The sequence below is a fragment of the Petaurus breviceps genome, unplaced genomic scaffold (assembly GCF_028583685.1).
Source record: "Petaurus breviceps papuanus isolate PSGF00001 unplaced genomic scaffold, PetGlider_PUasm1.0 90639, whole genome shotgun sequence".
NCBI classification, from domain to species: Eukaryota; Metazoa; Chordata; class Mammalia; order Diprotodontia; family Petauridae; genus Petaurus; species Petaurus breviceps.
Genome location: NW_027187296.1, coordinates 7,462,574 through 7,482,806, shown reverse-complemented (window position 1 = coordinate 7,482,806; position 20,233 = coordinate 7,462,574). Strand labels below are relative to the sequence as shown.

Genomic DNA, 20,233 nt, shown 5'->3' with positions numbered 1-20,233 from the left:
CAACCTCCTCCTCAGGACCCATCGAGTCAGAGACAGCTCTATACCCCTTTTTAGCCTGAAGAAGCTACAGAAGCCTAGAACTTTATACCTTTCCCTAAATGAATGTGGATCTGAGCTCTCTGAGGGGGGGATGATGGAATCCTAATAAATCTGCCCCCAGCTGCAATATTCTAATTTCCTTCTAGGCCCCACTGCCCCTACCTAACCACTCACTCCCCCCCATATCCCAACTTCTTATGTGCCTCCCTGCTCACTAGAACAGGTGTGTCCATGAGCTCATATTTCTCAAAGAACAGCTGATGTGTTCATGTGATGGGATCCCAGCCACTGCCTCTAGTTAGCCACTGCCCCCAGGCCCATTCCTCATATTCCCCACAGAAACAGCAGGTGTGTCCATGCACTCATGCATCTAGTCTCAGAGAGGACCAGAAAACTCAGCCAATCAGAAAGCAGTACCACCAGGATGCCCAAGCAGGATGACTCTAAAACAGTAGAAGGGACTTTCCCTAAGTAGGCACCTGAGCGGTAATAGTAAAGAACTGACCTAGAGTGAACTTATGACATAGGGACGCTTATTATAATATAATTATCATACATACATACTCCCTCAAATGGGTTTTTCTATATGCATTGTGGGTAATTGCATGCACAGTTCCACTGTGGCTGGGACCCCTCCCTTATTACCTAATCCCTTAACAAACCTCTCCTTTTTAAATATTCATAATTTCTGTTATATAAGTGACTTGCCCTGAGTTCCACAATTAGTAGGTGCCACATTGAACTCAGATTCCATTCCACTCTACTTCCTACAGACCTCTACTACTCCTTAGACCACTTAGACCACAGACAAATCTCTAAGCAATTCATACATTAACCATGTTTTTGACTGAATTTGTCCTGCAGGGGAACGTTCTGGTTGCTGTGGGGGGTAGATAGAAGAAGACAGGTCCCTGTCCTCTAGTTCACAAGCAACTATCATACAAGACAGTGTATAGCTCCTGTCTCTCTTGTGCTTTGAAATTTATACAACATGTTTTTGCACAATAACCTTATAAGTCCATTTAAAGATTCATAAGAATAATCAGTGAGGGATAAAGTGGATGGGGCATGGCAGGTAGGGCTGGTCATGTATAAGGGGGAATATAAAGTAGTGGATGAAAGGAGTGGTGGTAAGGCAGGTCAGTGGGGGAGAGGTGTTGATATGTAATAGAACAAGTAGATGTGAGAGGTAGCAAAGGGTTAAGTTTCCATAGGACTGCAAAATTGCTGAAATAAGGCTACTGATAAGAGTAAAATTAGCAGACTAGACAGTAGCCTTAGGAGGAGCTGGGCTCCTGGTTCCCATAGAACTGTTAGACAACACACAAGTAAAATAAAAGAAGCTAGCAAACAACAGGTGGGCTTGCTCAATTAGAAAGAAGACATCGGCCTTGGGACTCTTCAGGCCCAGATAAGGACAGATCTAGGTTAGACTAGTGAGGGGTCAGTATTCCAGGGTTATTACTAAGCTTGCTTAATGAATTTCATGTATTATGTATATTATCTAACACACCCAGCCTAGAATTAGAGCCTCACTAGCAATAATGTATGATAATATAAGATAATAACTGAGGTATACCAAGAAGAGAACAAACCAATCCATTCTGTGAAGGGATTGTCTGCACCAAACTCATGCAGAAAACTTGCTTTGCTTTTGTATCTTTCACTCCTCCTTCCAAAATAAGGGCGCAGTCCACTTCTGGCCAAAGGAGTTCAATTCCTCTGGATTTCTCCTTAAACTTCTTTTGATATCATATTTTTGCTATCAATTGTGTTTTGCATTTCCAACATAGAGAACATGGAAAATGTTCTCAGGGTGTATAGGGTTTGCTGGTGGGGAGAGATGGAGAGATTCACAGTGTAGGTTGGAGTGTGAGGGATGGGAGTAAACTGGCCCCACAAATCATTCTCTACCTCTAATCTTCAATCTCTTCTAATGGGTGGATTTCAGTTCTACAAAATGGCCCAGATTTTCCCTGCTATAAAAAAAAAACCCTCACCTGGCTCAACCACCCTCTCAGGCTATCATCCTTTATCTCCATTCCCTTTCCCAAAAGAAATGTATGGTCCCAGACAACCACTTCCTCACTTTCCACTCTCTCAACCCTAGGCAAAGAGGCTTCCCACCTCAACATTCTACAGCAGGCCTGCGCAGCCTGTGGCCATAGTTTCAGGCCGAAGCTTGGGACACACCAAAGGATTTCCTATAACATACAAAGGATGTTCTCTTCTACATATTTCACGGCCCGGAAATCCTATGTGTCCTGCAGGCAGCAGGTTGTGCAGACCTGCTCTACAGTGACTGTGTTCTCCTAAGTTATAAATGACCTCTAAATTTCCACCTCACACTGCTGGCTATTCTGCTCCCGCATGCTCTGAGTTTTTGTGACTAGGTTCTTTCTTGGTTCCTCTCCTTTCTGTCTGATGGCTCCTTGGTGGAATCATCCCCATGTCTTACCCCCGACTCCTCCCCTCCCCACAACTGTGTTTGCTCTCCAAGGCTCAGGTCTTGGGCCCTCTTCTCTTTTCTTCCTCTCTCCAGAGACTTCATTAGCTCCCTCAAGTCTAAATACTAGAATCTCCAGGAAGGTGACTCCTAAAACCTACATTCTTCACATCCTCATACCTACTCCCTTACTCTCTATTCATACTTCAATTTAATGCAATAAACATTAAGTGCCAATTCACTGAGCTAAGTACAGAGGATAAAAGAAAAAGATTTAAGTCCCTGCCCTAGAGGAGCTTACAATCTAAACAAGGGGAAGACAAGACACACAAGGAAGCGGAAAAGTGGTGGGGGGAGAGTCAGGCTATCCCCTTCCCTCCAGCTCCAGGATCTCCGCTCTCGGCTTTCTCCCTGGCTGTCCCTAGTCCTGGAATGCTCTCCCCTCGCTTCCTTCAAATCCAATTAAAATTCCACCTTCCACAGTCCCCCTTCAATGCCAGGATCTTCCCACTGTCAATTATTTCCTATTTATGCTGTTTGTACCTAGTTGTTTGCTGGCTGTCTCCCCCATCAGACGGAGAACTGGGGTTGTTCTCCTGCCTTTCTTTGCATTCTCAGCACCTGGAACACGGTTGTTACTGAGTCATTTCAATCGCGTCCGACTCTCCGTTACCCCACTTAGGGTGTTCTTGGTTTGCCATCTACTTCTGCAGCTCATTTTACAGAAGGGGAAACTGAGGCAAGCAGGGTGAAGTGACTTGTCCTGGGTTCCACAATTAGTAGGTGTTTGGAGCCAGATCCGAACTTAGGTCTTCCAGGTTCCAAGCCCTGAGCTCTCTATCCACAGCTCCACCTAACTGTCCCTGCCTGGATCGCAGAAGGCGCTTAAATAAGTGCTTGCAGATCTGACTCGCAGACAGCTTTCTCCCCTCCCGCCAGGATCGCTGCAGGAGCCGGATGGTTGGTCTCCGCGCCCCAGGTTTCTCCCCACTCCAGTCCGTTCTCTCCACTCGGCTGTCTCAGGTCCGTAAGCTTCTAAGTGCGATACTCAGAGCCCGACACAAGCCAGCACCAACCTACCTTTCCAGCCTCACTACACGTTAACTCCCCTGCTGGCCTCTTCAGCCACATCGCCTAGGTTCCCGCCACAACCGCACTCTGACCTCCAACCTCCAACCCCTGGTCCCGCCCCCGCGCGGCCACCCTTTACTCGCTTAGGGAGGAAAGGCGCGACTTTCTATTTCAGTACGTCTTTCTCCAGGGTAACTTTCCACACCACAAGCTTTCGGTGCACGCCGGTACCTGTAGTCCTCAGCGCCAGGAGTTGCGACCCAGAAGGAAGTGGGGGGGCCCGGGCGTGGAGCGTGCGCTAAGGGAGCATCACTCAAGTGCGTCCTTTCCTCAGAACAGTACCCGGCCCTAGAGGAATCGGAGAAAATTGCAGAGAAAGAGATGCAAAACTTTCCTCAACAAGACCCACGCTTATATCGTTCATAGGATTCGGGGATGTTTCCAAAGCTTGGCGGTTCAGTAGGGGAGATATGGAGGTAGTCCAAAGGGAGGAATAGGACGACGCTCCCTCAAACACTGACAGCTACTTTAGGTTGCTTCGAGGCCCCGCCCCTCCCGGACCCAGCTGCAGCCGGTGATTGGCTAGGAGATACAGAACGGCGGAAGCAGCTGGCGCTGGTCTGAGGGGGCGGACGCAGGCGCAGAGCAAGAGTGGGGAAGATGGCGGCGGTGGTGGAGGTGGAGGTTGGAGGTGCCGCCGGCGAACGGGACCTGGAGGAGGTGAGAGGCTTGGGGGGGGGACCCCCAGAGAGCCTGAGGAGCGGTCCCTGGGGGAAGGTCCCCGGGCAACGGGTGACAGGCTTTGGGGAGGGACGAGGGCCTGAGGGAGTCACGGGGAGGGGGGGGGCGGACCCTTGAAGGCTCCCAGGGACCAGCAAAGGAGCTCCGAAAGCGCAGGGCCTGAGGGAGCCCCTGCAGGATGGGAGTGGGTCCTGAGAAGGAGCGACTGTGCTGGGGGCGAGTGCATCCTGAGAACAGAAGGGAGAGGAGGGTGGGCCAAGGAGGTCTCTGAGAGGAAAGCTTGGGGACACAGCAGAACAGGGTGGAAGTGACAGTGGTGGTTTGGGAGTGGAGAAGACCTGAGTTCGAATCCTAGTTTTGCAGCCGAGTACCGATATGACCTTGAGCAGCCAGTCAGCTAGCAAGCACTTATTATGCTCCTGCGGTTTGCCAGGCGCTGTGATAGACTCTGGGTGTGCACATGCAGATATGAGACCGGTTCTGGCTTCAAGGAATTTTCCTTTTCCTGGGCACTTCACTGTTTTGGGCCCTTTTTCCTCCATAAAATAAGGGGTTTGAATCAGGCCCCTTCTAAATCTCTAAATCTAAGATCGGATAGTCGAACAGGGAAGATGGTACATAAGTTATCAGGATAGAGGAGGAAGGGCTTTGAAGGGTCAAGAAGGGAGGGAGAGAAAAGGGAGCCTTTCTAGCAAAGAGAAAATTTACCTGTCAGCTTCTGTGGAAGCATGTGATAGACTGGTGGAGATGTGGTGATTGCTAGGCAGTTAATAAGGGCTCTGCCTGGGACCATAAAAAGGGGAAAGGAGCCTCTGAGCCTGTGGAAGCTAAGGGTGTCGCAAGTTGGGGCTAGCAGGTAGATGAGACACTGAGCCTGAGAAATTGATAAGGATTGAGAAACTTGGGCGTTTTGTTCTAGTAGTCCCTGGTTCTGGGCTGGGAGTCAGAAGACCCAGGTTCCTGTAGTTCTCTGCCTTCTAGTTCTCTCCTTATGAGCTTGGGCAAGTCCCTTCCCCACTCTTGGCCTGTTTTCTTATCTGGAAAACTTATCTGCCACTGGAATAGTCCCACAGAGACTGATTAGCTATCGGTAAAGAATATTTCAACTTGGACTAGCTGCCTTCAGAGGTCCCTTCCAACCGTAGGATTCTGATATGCTATGTATATCATATATTGTATATGATATATGTGTGTATATATATGATATATGTAAATCATATATCATGTATATATTATGTAATACCTATGAAAGCACTTTGTAAATTAATCAATCAATGACCATTAAATTATAAGCACTCCTTTGAAGAGACTGTTTTTGCCTTTTTTTGCATTCCCACCTCTTGGTCAGTTACTGGCATATGGTAGACACTTAATAAATGCTTGTTGACTTGCCAGGTTCAGTGCTAAGCATTGGGGATTCAAAGACAAAAGTGAAAGACCTTGTCCTCAAGAAGTTTACATTCTGGGGTAGCTAGGTGGTGCAGTGAGTAGAGTACCAGCCCTGGAGTCAGGAGGACCTGAGTTAAAATGTGGCCTCAGACACTTGATCACGCTTACTAGCCATGTGACCTTGGGCAAGTCACTTAACCCCAATTGCCCTCCAAAAAAAAAGGTTTACATTCTAACAGGGGAGAGAGCATGTACATATGTGAGTATATACATGATATATACAAGACAAATAGGTATTTTGAGAGGATATACACTAACAGCTCAGGGATCTGGAAGATTTCATGTAGAAGGTGGTGGTTGAACTGAATCTTGAAGGAATCCAGGAATTCCAAGAGGCAGAAGAGAGGAGGAAGTGAATTCCAAGCATGAAGGACAAATGCAAAGTTGTAAAGATAAGAAGATGGAGCAAGAACTCTCCTGTGTGCTAAACTGTAAGTAGACTAGTATGTTTGGATCATAAAGTGTGTGGAGAGGAGTAATGTGCAGGGAACCTAGCAAGGCTGGAAGGAGCCAGGTTATGAAAAGATTTAGGTGCTCTTTTATTTACAGTGGATTATAATTTGTCCTAGAGTTAACAAGAAGCCACTGGAATTTGAATTGGAGGGAGGACAGGTAACATGATCAGACCTTCTGATTAGGAAAATTGCTTGGATAGCTGTATGGAAGATAGTTTGGAATGAGGAAAGACTTGAAGTAGAGAGGTCAGTTAGGAGCCTGTTCCATTTGTTCAGGTGAGAAGTGATGGCTTGAAATAGGGTGATGGTTGTGTGAGTAGAGAAGAGAAGAGAGGGGGAATATTTAAAAGGTAGAAACAAGATTGAGGAACTGACTGAGGATGTGTAGGGTGAGTGAGAGTGATGAGTCAAGGATGACATCAAAGTTGGGAACCTGGGTGTTTGGAAGAATGTTATTGCCCTTAACAATTATAGGGCAGTTCAGAAAAGGAGTGGGTTTGAGGGGAAAGATGAGTTGTGATTTGGACATCCATATCAAAATGTGATCTAGGCAGTTGGCAATGCTTGTTGAAAGATTGGTGCTCAGGAGAGACTCTGAAAATGAGAATATGTAGAAAAAAGAGGGGGCCTAAGACAGCTTTTGGGGTACACACAAATTTGATGTAACAATAATGAAGATCCAGCAAAGGAGACTGAGGAGGAAAACCAGGAGAGAACAGTGTCACAGAAACTCAGAAGAAAATGTGTTCAACAGTTGGTAATGCTGTAGAGAGGTAAAGAAAGAAGAAACTTGAGAAGATTTAGATTTAGTAATTAAAAGATCATTGGTAACTTTGGAGAGAGCAGTTTCAGCTGAGCAATGAAGTTGGAAGTCTGATTTCAGGGGGTTGAGAAGAGGAAGGTAAAAGTATAATTATTATATACATGTAAGGTGATATGGGTATATAATTTAAATATCATAGCCTACTGACCTTATGGGTAGTCAGAGACATAGCTAAATAGAAAGGAAGTACAGGTTATATGGGGTTTGTACTACACTACATTTCTTCTAATTTCTGAGACATCTTGGTTTCTGAATGGTGTTGCTGCATTATAACTTGTGGGAGTAAAACCTAGGACACAGCTTCTCATATAACAGTCTGTTTAGTCTCTTAAGAGGGACTCAAGTCACTGGTTTTATATGTTGGGGAAAGTGATCAAGGTATAATGTATATAAATATAAATACAATATGAAAATGTGCTTAAAGCCTTGGAAAACTTTAAACATAAGCTATTATTATTATAAATCATTATTTGGCTAAACACTCTAGACTGGTAGAAACTCCTACCTTTAGTTTAGGAACTAACTTTAGAGTGAGAATATAGCCAACATACTGTGTTGTAAAAGGACCAGGCATTTTTCACCCTTGTGACTCTACCTGAATTTCAGAATCCTTCATCCACAGAGGAGAGCATTTAGTACTCTGCCCCTGGCACCAGTATCATAGAACTGTAAAAGTTATTAGATTTGTTCATCCTAGTCCCAGAGGGCAGATTTAGGAGCAGAGGGAGGAAGCTGCCAAGACAGAGTTAGGTTTAATTTAAGGAAAACTTCCTAACAAATAAAGCTGTCCAAAAATGTGGTGGGTTTTCTCATAAGGTAGTGAGTTGCCCATGAAGGTCTTTAAGAAGAGGCCGGGTAGCTATCACATTGGGGATGTTTTGGAAAAGATTCCTGCTTAGAAAATTCCTGTTTGAACTTTATGATCTCAAGTTCCGTCCAACTCTTAGAATCTCTTAACTTTGTAGAGCTGGAAGGGACATCAGATATCATCTCCAGAAGCCCAGAGATGAGAAATGACTTGCTGAAGGCCACGTAGTGGCAGAGCAAAGACAAAAATCTGTTCTCTTCCGTTACCTTTGTAAATATATAATAATGTGCAATTAAAATGTTAGTTATTATCAAACTGCACAAGGGGCAGCTAGGTGGTACAGTAAATAGAGCACCAGCTCTGGAGTCAGGAGGACCTGAATTCAGATGTGGCCTCAGACACTTAACACAAAAACTAGCCATGTGACCTTGGGCAAATCACTTAACCCCAATTGCCCTAAAAAAAAGCGAACTGTGCAACTGTAGTAGTGGAGGACTTATACTTCTATGGAGTCTCAGTTATCCAAAGAAGATGAACACCTTGGCTGAATGGTAGGACTGATGCATTTTTTTTCCTTTGGAAAAATAGCAAATGCCATGTACAAGAATTGTAGAGGCTGCTATAAGGGTCACAGGTTTAAGTATGTTTAACCATACAAGCTTTGAAGGGGCAGTTGTTAGTCCATCTATTATGTATGTGCCTTACTAGAGCATGTATTATTTTCCCCATTGGGATAATCCTAAAACTTGGCAAATGGGACTTTATCAGCTAAGGCCCTCTTGTATTGGTGAGGTGGATAGAAGAAAGGGCTGAGTATTGAGAGTCCTAATTAATGATGATACTATGATCTTAGAATCCTAGAATATCTGACTTGGAAAAATCTTATTAGGATACAGGACACAATGTTAGAGCTGGAAGGGATCTTAAACCATGTTAATAGCTAATGTTTGCAAAGGCCTTTACTTGTATTTTTTCACCTTGGATGTTGGTATAGAAAGGAGCTTTAGAATAGAGCATTAGATTGACTAAGACTGAGAATGTCAGAGCCAGAAGGGCCAGTAGGATGTGGTGTCAGAACTGGAATGGAACTTAGGGACTATTATCTAGTTCAGTGCCCTCATACTGCAGATGGCGAAACTGGGGAAGATATTTTCATAAGAGTCATATGAGGAGTTCTTGGCAAGAGTTAGGACTAGAACTCAGATCTAACTCCAAAGCCAAGTTCTTTCTATTTCATTATGATATTATTTGGGGAATTTACATTTGTATGGATGGTGATATTGTTTCTTTAGCTGCTGTTTGTATCAGGATGTTAAAATGTTAACATGTTAAATTGTTAAAATGGTAGAATTTTAGAGTGTTTAAATTGCATAATTTCACCAGCCATAAAACTGGCAAATCTATCAGAACTGCTGACAGCTGAGAAAATTTTGAGATCATTGACATAAAGGAATAAGGGTAAATTGGTTTGGTGCTCCCATGTGGAGTTAGATTATTGGTCCTGAGTTCCACATAATGAGAGCCAAGGACCATATTTAGTACCTCACATACGCATTCTGGAGAGAAAACAGAAAACATTCACATCAACAAGCATTTACCTATGTACAACATATTGAGCTAGCAAAATTGAAATAGCCTTTGCTTACAAGAAGCTTCCATGGGAACACCATGTAACAGATAAGTAAATACAAAATATACAAAGTAATTTTGAGGAGGCAGGGAGAGCACTAAGAACTGGAGGTGTCAGGAAAGGCTTCTTGTAGGAGGTGGCATATGAGCTATGAAAATATACAAAGTAATTTTGAGAAGTCTGGGAGAGTACTAAGAATTGGGGTAGTTGGAACAGGTCTCTTATAGCAAGTGCACTTGAGCCGAGCATTGAAAGAGGATTTAGAAAGATGAAGTAAGGAGGGAGAGCATTCCAAGCATAGGGGACAGTCTGAGCAAAGGCATAAAAACTAGAGAAGATACATCTTATTTGAGGAGCAGCAAGAAGGCCAGTTGGCTGGATTGTAAAGTGTGTTAAGGGAAGTATTGTATAATACTGGAAAGAGTAGATGCTTTAAAAAAATGGATCAGAGCCAGATTGTGAAGGGCTTCAAATGTCAAATGAAGGAGTTTGTGTTTGATTCTAGAAGCTGTGTTAAGCCAGAGGTATCTTTTGAGAGAAGGGGATAGATTTGAGAGGTGGTGTGGAGGTAGCAAATTTGGCAACTGCTTCGATATTGGAGAGATATTGGAGAGATGTTGTGAACTTGGGTGACTGGAAGAATAATGGTGCACCTAATGAAAGAAAGTTAGGAAGTTTGGGAAAGAAAAAAATAACTTCTGTTTTGAACATGCTAAGTAGGAGATGTTTATGGGAATCCAACGAGAAATATCAAATGAGCAGTTCATGATTCAAAACTGGAACTCAGGAGAAAGATTAAGTCTTAGAGTTATCTATAAAGATTAATGGGTGAAAAAAATGTTTTTAAGCTCTTTTGTGCCAAGTACTATTGTTGTTCGTCCTTCATTCTTGAAGAAGGCCAGTCCATCAGGATTGACAGGGTGTCTTGACTTACAGGTGAATTGGATTTAAGCTAGACAGAGCTGTGCAAAGTCATTTGCCCCACTCTCCCCTCCAGAGTCATTGGAATCCAGTGATGCAAGGGATACACATATAAATGTGGAACTTCTGCCCTCAAGGAGCTTATGTTCTAATTGATTGAGACACATATATAGGGAAGTAGTAGCCAGGGAAGGAAGCTTTGATCTGGGAAATCACAGAGATGGTTAGTGGAGTTATAGGACTATTGATTGTCATGCCTTTTCCAGAAGCAGCAGTGGTAGTATTGATTTGATTACTTTTCCTGGAGCAAGGGATAGAAAAGACGGAGAGAAGGTTAGGATGTGCACCCTTGCAAGGCAAATGGCAAGATGTCTGAGGTGTGTGTGAAGCTTGTTAAACATAGTGAATTAATGAGTTTGTACTCTCATGAGAGCTGAGGAGGTCATCAAGAAAGAGAATAAAAGATAGCCTAAGTCAGAGAAAGTCCTGGGATATACCTTGAAAAAGAAACAGAACTTGAATGATGATCCTATAAAGGATGCTGAGAAGTATTCATATAGGTGAGAGAACCAGCATGTACTATTTGTTGTTTATGAGATGACTGTACTGGATCAGAAAGTTCTGCATGGTTTTGGTTTGGTTTTTTGATTGGGCCTGTGATATTCAGTTTGTTGCCTGCCTACAAAATGGCCTTCAACACTTGCTTTAAAACTTAAAGTGTAATAGTGATGCCTGGGTTACTGAATGAATGAAAGGAAATACGTTAGCGTTATGCTAAATTCTAGCATTTAAAATACTTACTTTGTGCCAGGCTTACTGCTAGCATGTAATACAAAGACAAACGTTGATCACAACCATAGCACATCTCAAAGACCATGTACGAAACTGGTCAGCAGGGCTTGGTAATTGGATATGAATGCTGAGAGAGAGGAAGGAGTAAGAGGTTTTGAATATGGGATATGGTGAATAGTGATTCCAAGTATTGTGCCTGTTGAGAACAAGAGACAATGTAGTATATGAACCATCATGATTTGTGTCAGAGATATTCAAATGCAGCTAGCTGTGGAATATCACTGCCAGAACCACCTTGCCTCTGTCAGGAGCAATACAAATTTCCTTTTTATCTCCTAGTGAACTGAAAACATTGATCAAGGTCTGAAAAGCATTTTCCATTTTTATACTACATAAAAAATAATAGCCCCAGTTTTTGTAGCACTTTTTAGTTAACAAAACACTTTTCTCTCAACAGGCCTTTGAGGTTCTAATTTTAGTATTGTTATTCCCATTTGACAGGTGTGAAAGGTAAGGTACAAAATGTGGGAGGGACCTATCCAGCAGTCACACAGTTAATAAGTAGCAGAACCAGAACTTCAACGCATCCAGGTCTTGCAACTCTAAACCAAATGCTTTTCTTAAACAAGTTCCTTCTGTATTACATCAAAGCATAGAGAAAATGTTAGTTTTATTTTTGATAATTGTATACAGTTTCACTGTCACCATAAAAATTCATAGGATTATGGGATCACAGGGAAGAAATTTTTTTTAAGTGCAGTACCTGCTTTGGTCCCACAGTACATTCCTGGAAAATGTTGAAAACTCTCATCATTACAGAGCAAAATGGATTTGCACTTCTGTGCTCTTCTACTCTAACCTGTCTAGTGCCATTGGTTGAAATTATTGACTGAGAAAAGGCAGTTTAACATTTATGATCTTCAGGCAGTACTCTTTTAAAGGTTCTTGGAAACCTTAACATGTCCAAGATTATACCATGAAATGAAAAGACTCCATACTGGCCAAGGAAGTGGCCCAGTGTTCATTCATCATTGCCTTCTTTGCTCTCTATGAGGATACCTTGTGCACTTTTGTAAAAATGCTTCTCTCAATGCCTGGCACGTAGTAGGTATTTAATAAATAGTTGTTGACCTGACAAGAAAGAGCCTTGATTTGGAGTCAGAAGACCCAAGTTTGAGATCCAGTTTTGTGATTTAGTGCGTAGGTCCCTTGATCTGAATCTCAGTTTTCTTACCTGTAAAATGGAAATTATTATCTTTGTTGTCCTTATCTCATAGGAGCATTCTGGAAATCAAAATCAGTAATGTATGTGAAATCACTTTGCAAGCTATGAAGCTCTTTCATCATCAGCTCTAATTTGTTCTCTTTTCCCTCACAGTGACAGAATTCATCTCTCAATACTTCAGACCTCTTATAACATTCCTATGTAGGAGAAGGGAGAGATATACTCCCCAGTTTGAGGATGAGAAAGTAAGGCCTATAATCCTTTGCCTAAAGTTGTTTAGATACTATAAATGTCCTAATGAGATGAGAGAGCTAGGCTACCTAAGTAGTCTGTGAGGTTGCCTGGGGGATGAGAGACTTGAGCTGGATAAGATTGAATTGACAGAGTTAGAGATAAGGATAGTCTTATCTTGGGTGGAAGCAAAGGAAAGGAAGGGATCTATAGCAAGAATGAACCTGATTCTCAACTGGAAAGGGGGACACCAGCAGGGGGTAGTTACAGTGTCTATCAAAACCTCTCCTATGTATAGTGGGGCCAGAGGTGGGAACCTGTGTCCTTCTAGGTCCTTGGGTTCAGCCTTTTGACTGAGTCCAAGTTTTACAGAAGAAATTCTTTTATTAAGGGGATTTGTTCTGTGAAGTTTGGATTATGTCAAAGGGTCGCACTTGAGAACCTAGAGGGCCACATGTGGCCTTGAGGCTGCAGGTTACTACCCCTGCTAGGCCCTTCTTATATAACCCAGCATTCTAGATCCTACTTAGAGATGGAAGAGACCTAAGAGGACAAGAAATCCATCCTCCTAACTTTATAAGAAGAACTGAGACCCAGGAAAAAGAGATGGTTTTGTCTAAGGTCATTGTGAATCAGTGAAAGTCAGGACCAAAACTTATTTTCTGACTTCTAGGCCAGAGCATTCCACAACTTTGAGACAGTCTACTGGAAGGAATGGAGATGATAAGATTAGTTTAGTTAGAGTAAAAGCAGAAAAATTACAGCACCAGACAGGACCTTAGAGATGATTTAGTTCAATTCTCATTGTATAGAGAAGAAATGGAAACCTTGAGAGGGAGAGGGACTTGCATTAGGTCATAGAGCAAATTGGTGTCTGGTTTGAGGGGGGAGGGGGACGATGTACTACTGGAAGAGAAGGAAGAGTTTAAGAAAAAGGTACATTTCTTGAACTTTGAGGAAAGTGAGGTAACTTGACATGAGGAAACTCAGTCCCCTGGAAGAATGCCCACTGTTCTGGCAGGTGTGAAGACACATGGGAACAGGTATACTCCACTGGAAATAACCTTATATAGCCAGCACTGTCTGACCAGCCTGGTTTGGACATTAGAAAGCATCATGGGGGAGAGCCTGTTCCCAACTGGGAATTAAATGAGTGCTACTAACCCTGTGCCAAAGGAAAACCTGCCTAATGGTTAGACTAGATTCAATTCTGCCAACATTTATTAAGGACCTCTCATATGCAAGGTGCTGTGCTAACTTCTGGGGTTACAAAGACAAAGAGTTCCTCCTGTGTGGAACCTTAAATTCTGCTAGGGGTGGAGGCAAGGAGGCGGGTACTAGGAAAACCTTAGTTGGGAGGAGTCAGTGAGCTGAGCCTAGAAAGAAAGTGATAATAATAGCTGACATGTATATAGGACTTACCATGTGCTAGCAGCCTAAGTTCTTTACAGTTATTATCTCATTTGATCCTGGGAAGTAGGTGCTGTTATTATCCTGATTTTGTAGTTGAGGAAATTGAGGCAAATAGAGGTGAAGTGACTTGCCCAGAGTCACACACCTAGACACTGTCTGAGACTGTATTTGAACTCAAGGCTTCTTGATACCAGGCCTAAAACTCTACCCATTGTGCTCCCTTGATGTACCATAAGGATTCTAGGGGGTTGGGGTACTCTCAGAATTAAACCTCAAATGCCAGAACAAGTCCCCCCTCCAACTGGGAAATCTTTCCTAATCCCCCAGTTGTTAGTGCTCTTCTTTTCTTAAAATTATATTGTATTTTCTCACTTGTAAAAAGTGAATGGCTTCCTTCTGTGAGATTTCTCTAATGTCCTTAGAGCCGAGCACAGGGAGGCACTCCCCCATCTGGGATGAACATACTGGCAGAGCTGGGGACAGAAAGAGTGAAACAATCCCCACTCCCAATGGCTTCACATTGGGGTGGGGGGGAGTTAATAAGCACATTTGAATATGAGACAGAGTTCAGGAAGGGGTGCACTCCAAACACAGAGGCTGGCCTGTACAAAGGTCCCATATACTTCTTTCAGGACAGGCTCTTAGAGTGCAGTAATATGAATTTGAACCTGAGTTCAAATCCTGGGCAAATCACTTAACCTGCCTGCCTATAGTAATAGCACCTACCTCCCAGGGTTGCTGGGATGATTAAACTAGATAACATTTGTAAAGCATAAGTGGCACATGGGTGTTTAAAAATGCTTTTTTCCTTCTTTTTTCTGACACTGCTGCCACCCTGGTGCAGGTCCACATTACCTCATGTCTGGATTATTGCAGAAGTCTACTAGTTTGTCTCCTTGACTCTATTCTCCTCTCTTCTCGGCTGGCAAATTGATCTTAAAACACAAGTCTAACTGTGTCACTCCCCTATCTAGTAAACTGCAGTAGCTCCCTATCACCTCCCGGATCAAATATAAAATCCTGTATGTCTTTTTTAAAGCCCTCCATTATCTGACACTTTCTTACCTTTCACTCTTCTTACATCTTATACACACATCCCTTCTTGCCTTACCACACCTTCCCCCCCAACCCCCCACCCCCATCTAGCAAAACTGGTTTCCTTACTGGTCCTTGAAGACTCTCTATCTCCCAATTCTAGGCATTTTCCCAGGTAGTCCTCCATGTCTGGAGCTCTCTCCCTCCTCAGCTCCACCTCCTTACCTTCCCTAACCTCCTTCAAATCACAACTAAAATCCCACCTTCTGCAAGAAGCCTTTCCTAGTCTCCTTAGTGTAGAGCCTTCCCTGTGTGATTACCTTTAACTTACCCTGTATAGTAAATATCTTGCTTGTACATAGCTGTTTTGCATGTTCCTCCTCCATTAATTCTTAGATAATGAGGTATTTATAAAGAACTTAGTACAATGCCTAGCACATAGTAGGCACTTAATAAATGTTTGTTTCCTTCCTTCCCAGTCACCACAAGATGCCAATGTGTAGGGGGAGCTTTGAAAATGTATTATGGGGTTGTCATCCTTGATTTCTATCTTCCATCATTTCCTATCTGCTAATTTCTTCCTTGTTGACTATCTTCCTGAATCTCTCCATCTTAGTTAAACTCTGTGAAAAAGATACTTAATAACTTCACTTCTTCTCTTAATATCTTCTAAACCCTGTGCAATCTACCTTTTGATCTAATCACTTTAACCAAAACTACTTTATCCAAAGATACCAGTCAGCTCTTAATTGCAAAATGTAATGGCCTTTCCCCCCAAAAAAATCCTCATCCTTCTTGACTTCTGAAGCATTTGACACTATTGACCAACTTCTCCTGAATACTTGCTTCCCTCTAGGTATTTATGACACTGCACCCTTTTAGTTCTCCTACCTATATGACACTCCTCGGTTTTTTTGGCTGGATCTTCATTTATGTCATACTCATTCTCTTCCCTTCTCCCCTTGCTCCGGACTGTCTTCTCTTTTCTCTATATACTCGCCCATCAACTACCATGAGTTCATTTTTTTTTTTCAGATCTGTGTATCCAGTCCTAACCTCTCTCCTGAGTTCCAGACCCTCATTACCAATTGTCTGTTGGACATTTCAAATTATGTCTCGGAGGCATCTCACACTCAGCATATGCAAAACAGAATTTTATGTCTTTCTCCCCCAAACCCTGCCCCTCTTCCCTGTTACTGTCTTTGGGACATCTAATTTGTAATGTCCCTACTACTATCAAGTATACCACCAGTTTTCCAACTTCATTGTCACCCTTAACTCTTTACTCTCACCCATCCCATGTCAGTTGCCAAATCTTTTTGTTTCTGCCATCACATATCTTATCACCTTTCTACTTGTGCAAGTACAATCCTTAGTTTGGGCTCCCTAAAATGGCCTATGGACATAACCTTCTAGTTGGTCTCCTTGCCTGAAATTTCTCCTTACTCCATTCCATCATCCTTTGACATTTCAAAAAAACCTTTTTTAAGTTAAAGTCTGAACATGTTATTTTCCTACTCATTAAACTCCAGTGGCCCCTTGTTAGCTCCAGGATCAAATATAAACCCCTTTATTTGGCATTTAAATCTCAACACCCTGGCCCCTTCCTATCTTTCCAGTCTTGTGTTTATTTCCCTCCACTTGCTCTGACATTTAGCCATGCTGTTCTACTTGCTATTTCTTCTAGGTGCCTAACATAAAAGCCATTTTCCTTCTTTGTGTCTTTGCGTGTCCCCGTGTCTAAAATGTTTTCCCTCTTCACTTCTACCTCTTAAAATCCCCTGGCTGCAAGACTTAACTCAACAATCACCTTTAGTAAGGAGCCTTTTCATTTCTTTCCTAGATTTATCCCAGTTCTCTAGTCAGTCAAGAAGATCCTTTTGTATCCTGTCTTTGTCATCCAGTGTGTTAACTATCCCAGCTTTGAGTCAGCTGCAAGTTTGGTTACTATGCACCTATGACTTTATCTTAAGTTATTCAGAAAAATTTTAAATAGTTCTGGAACAACCACAGAGCCCTGGAGCACTTCACTGGAGACATTGACTCATTAAGTCTGGCCCTCGAACCAGTTCCAAATACATACAATTGTATTACCATTTAGTCCTCAGTCTTCATATTTTCCCATAAGGACATTACAAGATACTCTATTAATTGCTTTGCTAAAATGTAAGTAAACTATATCTATGAAATTCCTCTGATCCACTGATTTAGTAACTTTGTTTAAAAGGGAAATAAGTGTAGTGTGCCATGATGTGACCTTAAAAAAACTGTGCTTCATGAGCTTTGTCCCTGATTCCTAGGTTACATATTCACTAAACATTTCTTTGATTATCCATTGTAAAAATTTCCCAGGAATTAAAGTAAAGCTCACTACCTATAGTTTACAGACTCTTTCTTATACTTTTTTTTTAAACAGGTCAACATTTGTCCTTCAGGCCTGTAGTACCTCTTCTGTTTTTTGTGCTCTTTCACTTTTTTTGTGCTTTCACTTATTATTGGCAGAAGCTCAATAATCACATTTCTACCAGTTCTTTCACCACCCTACAGTGTTATTCATCTTGGCCAGGTGACTTAAATTCATCTAGGGTATACATAAATAAAGGTGATCTTTTATTACTTACCTTTCAAATCAACACTTGTTAACTTTTTTGTTCTATCTCTTGCATTCCAAAGATCATTCTCTTTAGCAGAGAAAATAAAAGCAAAACAAAAACTAAACATCTCTGCCTTCAGTTATCATCAGATTCGCCCTAAACATAGGCAATCTGATCTCTTTTGTAATCCTCTTTTTGTCCATATAATTTTATTCTTTACATACCATATAACAAATAGTATTTTTAAAAGCCCCCTCCCCCCCCAAAAAGAAGAAAAAATTAACACAATCAAATAATACAATGGAAAGTCTGAAAAAATGTGTAACCCCTGTGGACCTCTCACCTTCATAAAGAGGGGAATTGGGGTTGTCCTCTCACATCTCTCCTTTCAAGTGATGCTTGATCTGTATAATTTTGTTACATTCACGCTTGACTTTTTGTGCGTATGATCATTCTTTTATTTACATTGTTGTATATTGTATATTATATGTTGTGTATATTGTTTTCTTTTCTCTGCCTACTTCCTCTGCATCAATTCATATGGATCTTTCTGTACGTCTTTGTATTCATCGCATACAGAATTTTTAGTAACACATTAATATTCCATCTTATCGATATGCCACAATTCATTTAGCCATTCTCCAATAGATGGGCATCTACTTTGTTTTCAATTATTTGCTGTCACAGAAAGTGCTGCTATAATGTTTTGTTGTATAAGGGATTTTATTCTTATCAATTGCTTTTTTAAAGTATAAGCTCAAAATAGTTCTAACAGTTCTACCAACAGTACATTAGTGTTCCTATCATCCCACAACTCCCTCCTCAAATATAACTTAAATTAAAAAAAAAAAATTAGCAATGTGACCTTGGGCAAGTCACTTAACCCCAATTGCCCTCCCCCCAAAAAGCAAAAAAATAAATTGACTTTAGTGTCTTTCTCTAGTTGTAGCTCAGTCTGAGCTTTAGTGTTTCTCACACTTAAAGAACTGATCTTGTATATTCATCCTCTTCCCTGCCCTTGCTTCTGTTTTCTCTATGTATCTTTTTTTTTTTTTTTGCCATGACCTCTTGAGACAATGTTTTCCTTTGCATTGCATTGATTTCCCTTTTTATCTTCAGAATTTCATTCTGGAAAGCACATCATTCCTCCTGAACTGGCTGTCTTTATGGAATTTTAGTCTATGGGATCCTACATAGCCTACTTTTGACCCCTCAGAAATCTGCTTTCCCAAAATTTGGGGTTCAAGTCAGACCCTTTTTGACTTTCTACTCCTCTTTTACAAATTCCAAGACTTTTCCCCAAAGTTACCATCATTTTCTTTTTTTGGTGAGTCAATCAGGGTTAAATGACTTGCCCTAGTTAGTAAGTGTCAAGGGTGGGGATTTGAACACAGGTCCTCTTGACTCCAGGGCCAGTGCTGTATCCATTGCGCCACCTAGCTGCCCCAGTTACCATCATTTTCACCCCAGAAATCTGATCTTTCCCGTTCCTAACGATCAAGTCCAGAATAGGATTTCCTATTGTTGATTCTGCCACATTTTAAAGGATTAAATTGTAATTTTCAGAAACCAAAATCTCTCTCCCTGGCCACTATGTTCCTTTATTTATTCACACTATTAGAATATAAACTCCCTTAGAGCGAGGACTGTCTGCTTTTGTATTTTTTTTTTCTTCTGTACTTTACATAGTACGTAGCACAGACTAAGCCATAAAAAGTATTTTCTCATTCACTCCTTCATTCATCTCTGGTTAATTGAAATCCCCCATTATTACTGTATTATGCCTCTTTGCCAGACTTTTGATCTTCTCTTCTGTTTTCTTTTTTTCTTCAGGTAGTCTATATTCTTGGTGACAAAAATCACTTGCTCCATTGATCTTCACCCAGCTTTTGTTCACCATGCTTTCATCCCTGGTTCCTGGATTTCCTCACAGGAGTTTATCTTTTTAATATACAATTGCTGTACCCTTCCCTACCCCTAACCCCGACTTATCCTGTTTCTTTCAAATAAATCATATCTACCCAAATCCATTTTCTAGTCATGAGGTCTAATGCCTTTATCATTTAATATATTTTGTTATAGTGATCTGTGATGTTTTAGGTTGTACCACACACCAGTTCCATGAGAGCAGGGACTCTGTCTAGTCTGAATTTTGTTATCCCTCCCAGCACTTGGCACTATTTTCTGCACTCAGTTGCTACTTAATAAATATTTGTTGAGTTGTATTGAGAAATTGATTAGTCCCAGATTATAGGAGGCCCTTGAAAGCCAGAATTAGGAATTTAGACAGAGAAGTTCATACTTCTTTGGTTGGTGGAGAGCCATTGAAAAGTTTTGAATATGGGACAGACTTGTATCAGGTAGAGTTTCAAGATGAATAGTGTTGTATAAAATGTATTAGAGAGAGGGGGGAAGGAGGGGAATGTGGAACAGAATTTGGAGGCCAGATTCAGACTAGAGGTTAGGAGGACCTGAACTCCATCCTGAGGTAGTATGAATTACAAAGTAAGACTTTTAAGAAACATTCTTCTAACTTTCTCCACACCCCTACCCCTAGGTT

At 41.8% G+C, this 20,233-nt stretch overlaps 2 protein-coding genes and 1 long non-coding RNA gene across 5 annotated transcripts in view; 2 read left to right on the top strand and 1 right to left on the bottom strand.

Annotated features, from left to right (window-relative positions):
- Positions 1-4,031, bottom strand: part of XNDC1N (XRCC1 N-terminal domain containing 1, N-terminal like) — a 54,283-nt gene extending 50,252 nt beyond the window's left edge. Inside the window, exon 1 of one of the 3 annotated variants that reach the window (XM_069064709.1) lies at positions 3,788-4,031. The gene's annotated coding sequence lies outside the window, so the exon portion shown is untranslated. The other 2 variants (XM_069064710.1, XM_069064708.1) reach the window with 2 other exon arrangements.
- Positions 4,032-4,152: 121 nt separating this feature from the next.
- RNF121 (ring finger protein 121) overlaps positions 4,153-20,233 on the top strand; it is a 91,830-nt gene continuing 75,749 nt past the window's right edge. The window contains exon 1 of the mRNA XM_069064711.1: positions 4,153-4,276. Within this exon, the coding sequence (XP_068920812.1) occupies positions 4,217-4,276 (60 nt within the window). The 5' untranslated portion in view covers positions 4,153-4,216. The remainder of the gene's footprint in view (positions 4,277-20,233) is intronic.
- LOC138143457 (uncharacterized) lies at positions 4,414-19,703 on the top strand. Its single transcript, XR_011163702.1, has 2 exons — positions 4,414-12,645; positions 19,507-19,703. It is a non-coding gene; the product is annotated as an uncharacterized lncRNA (long non-coding RNA).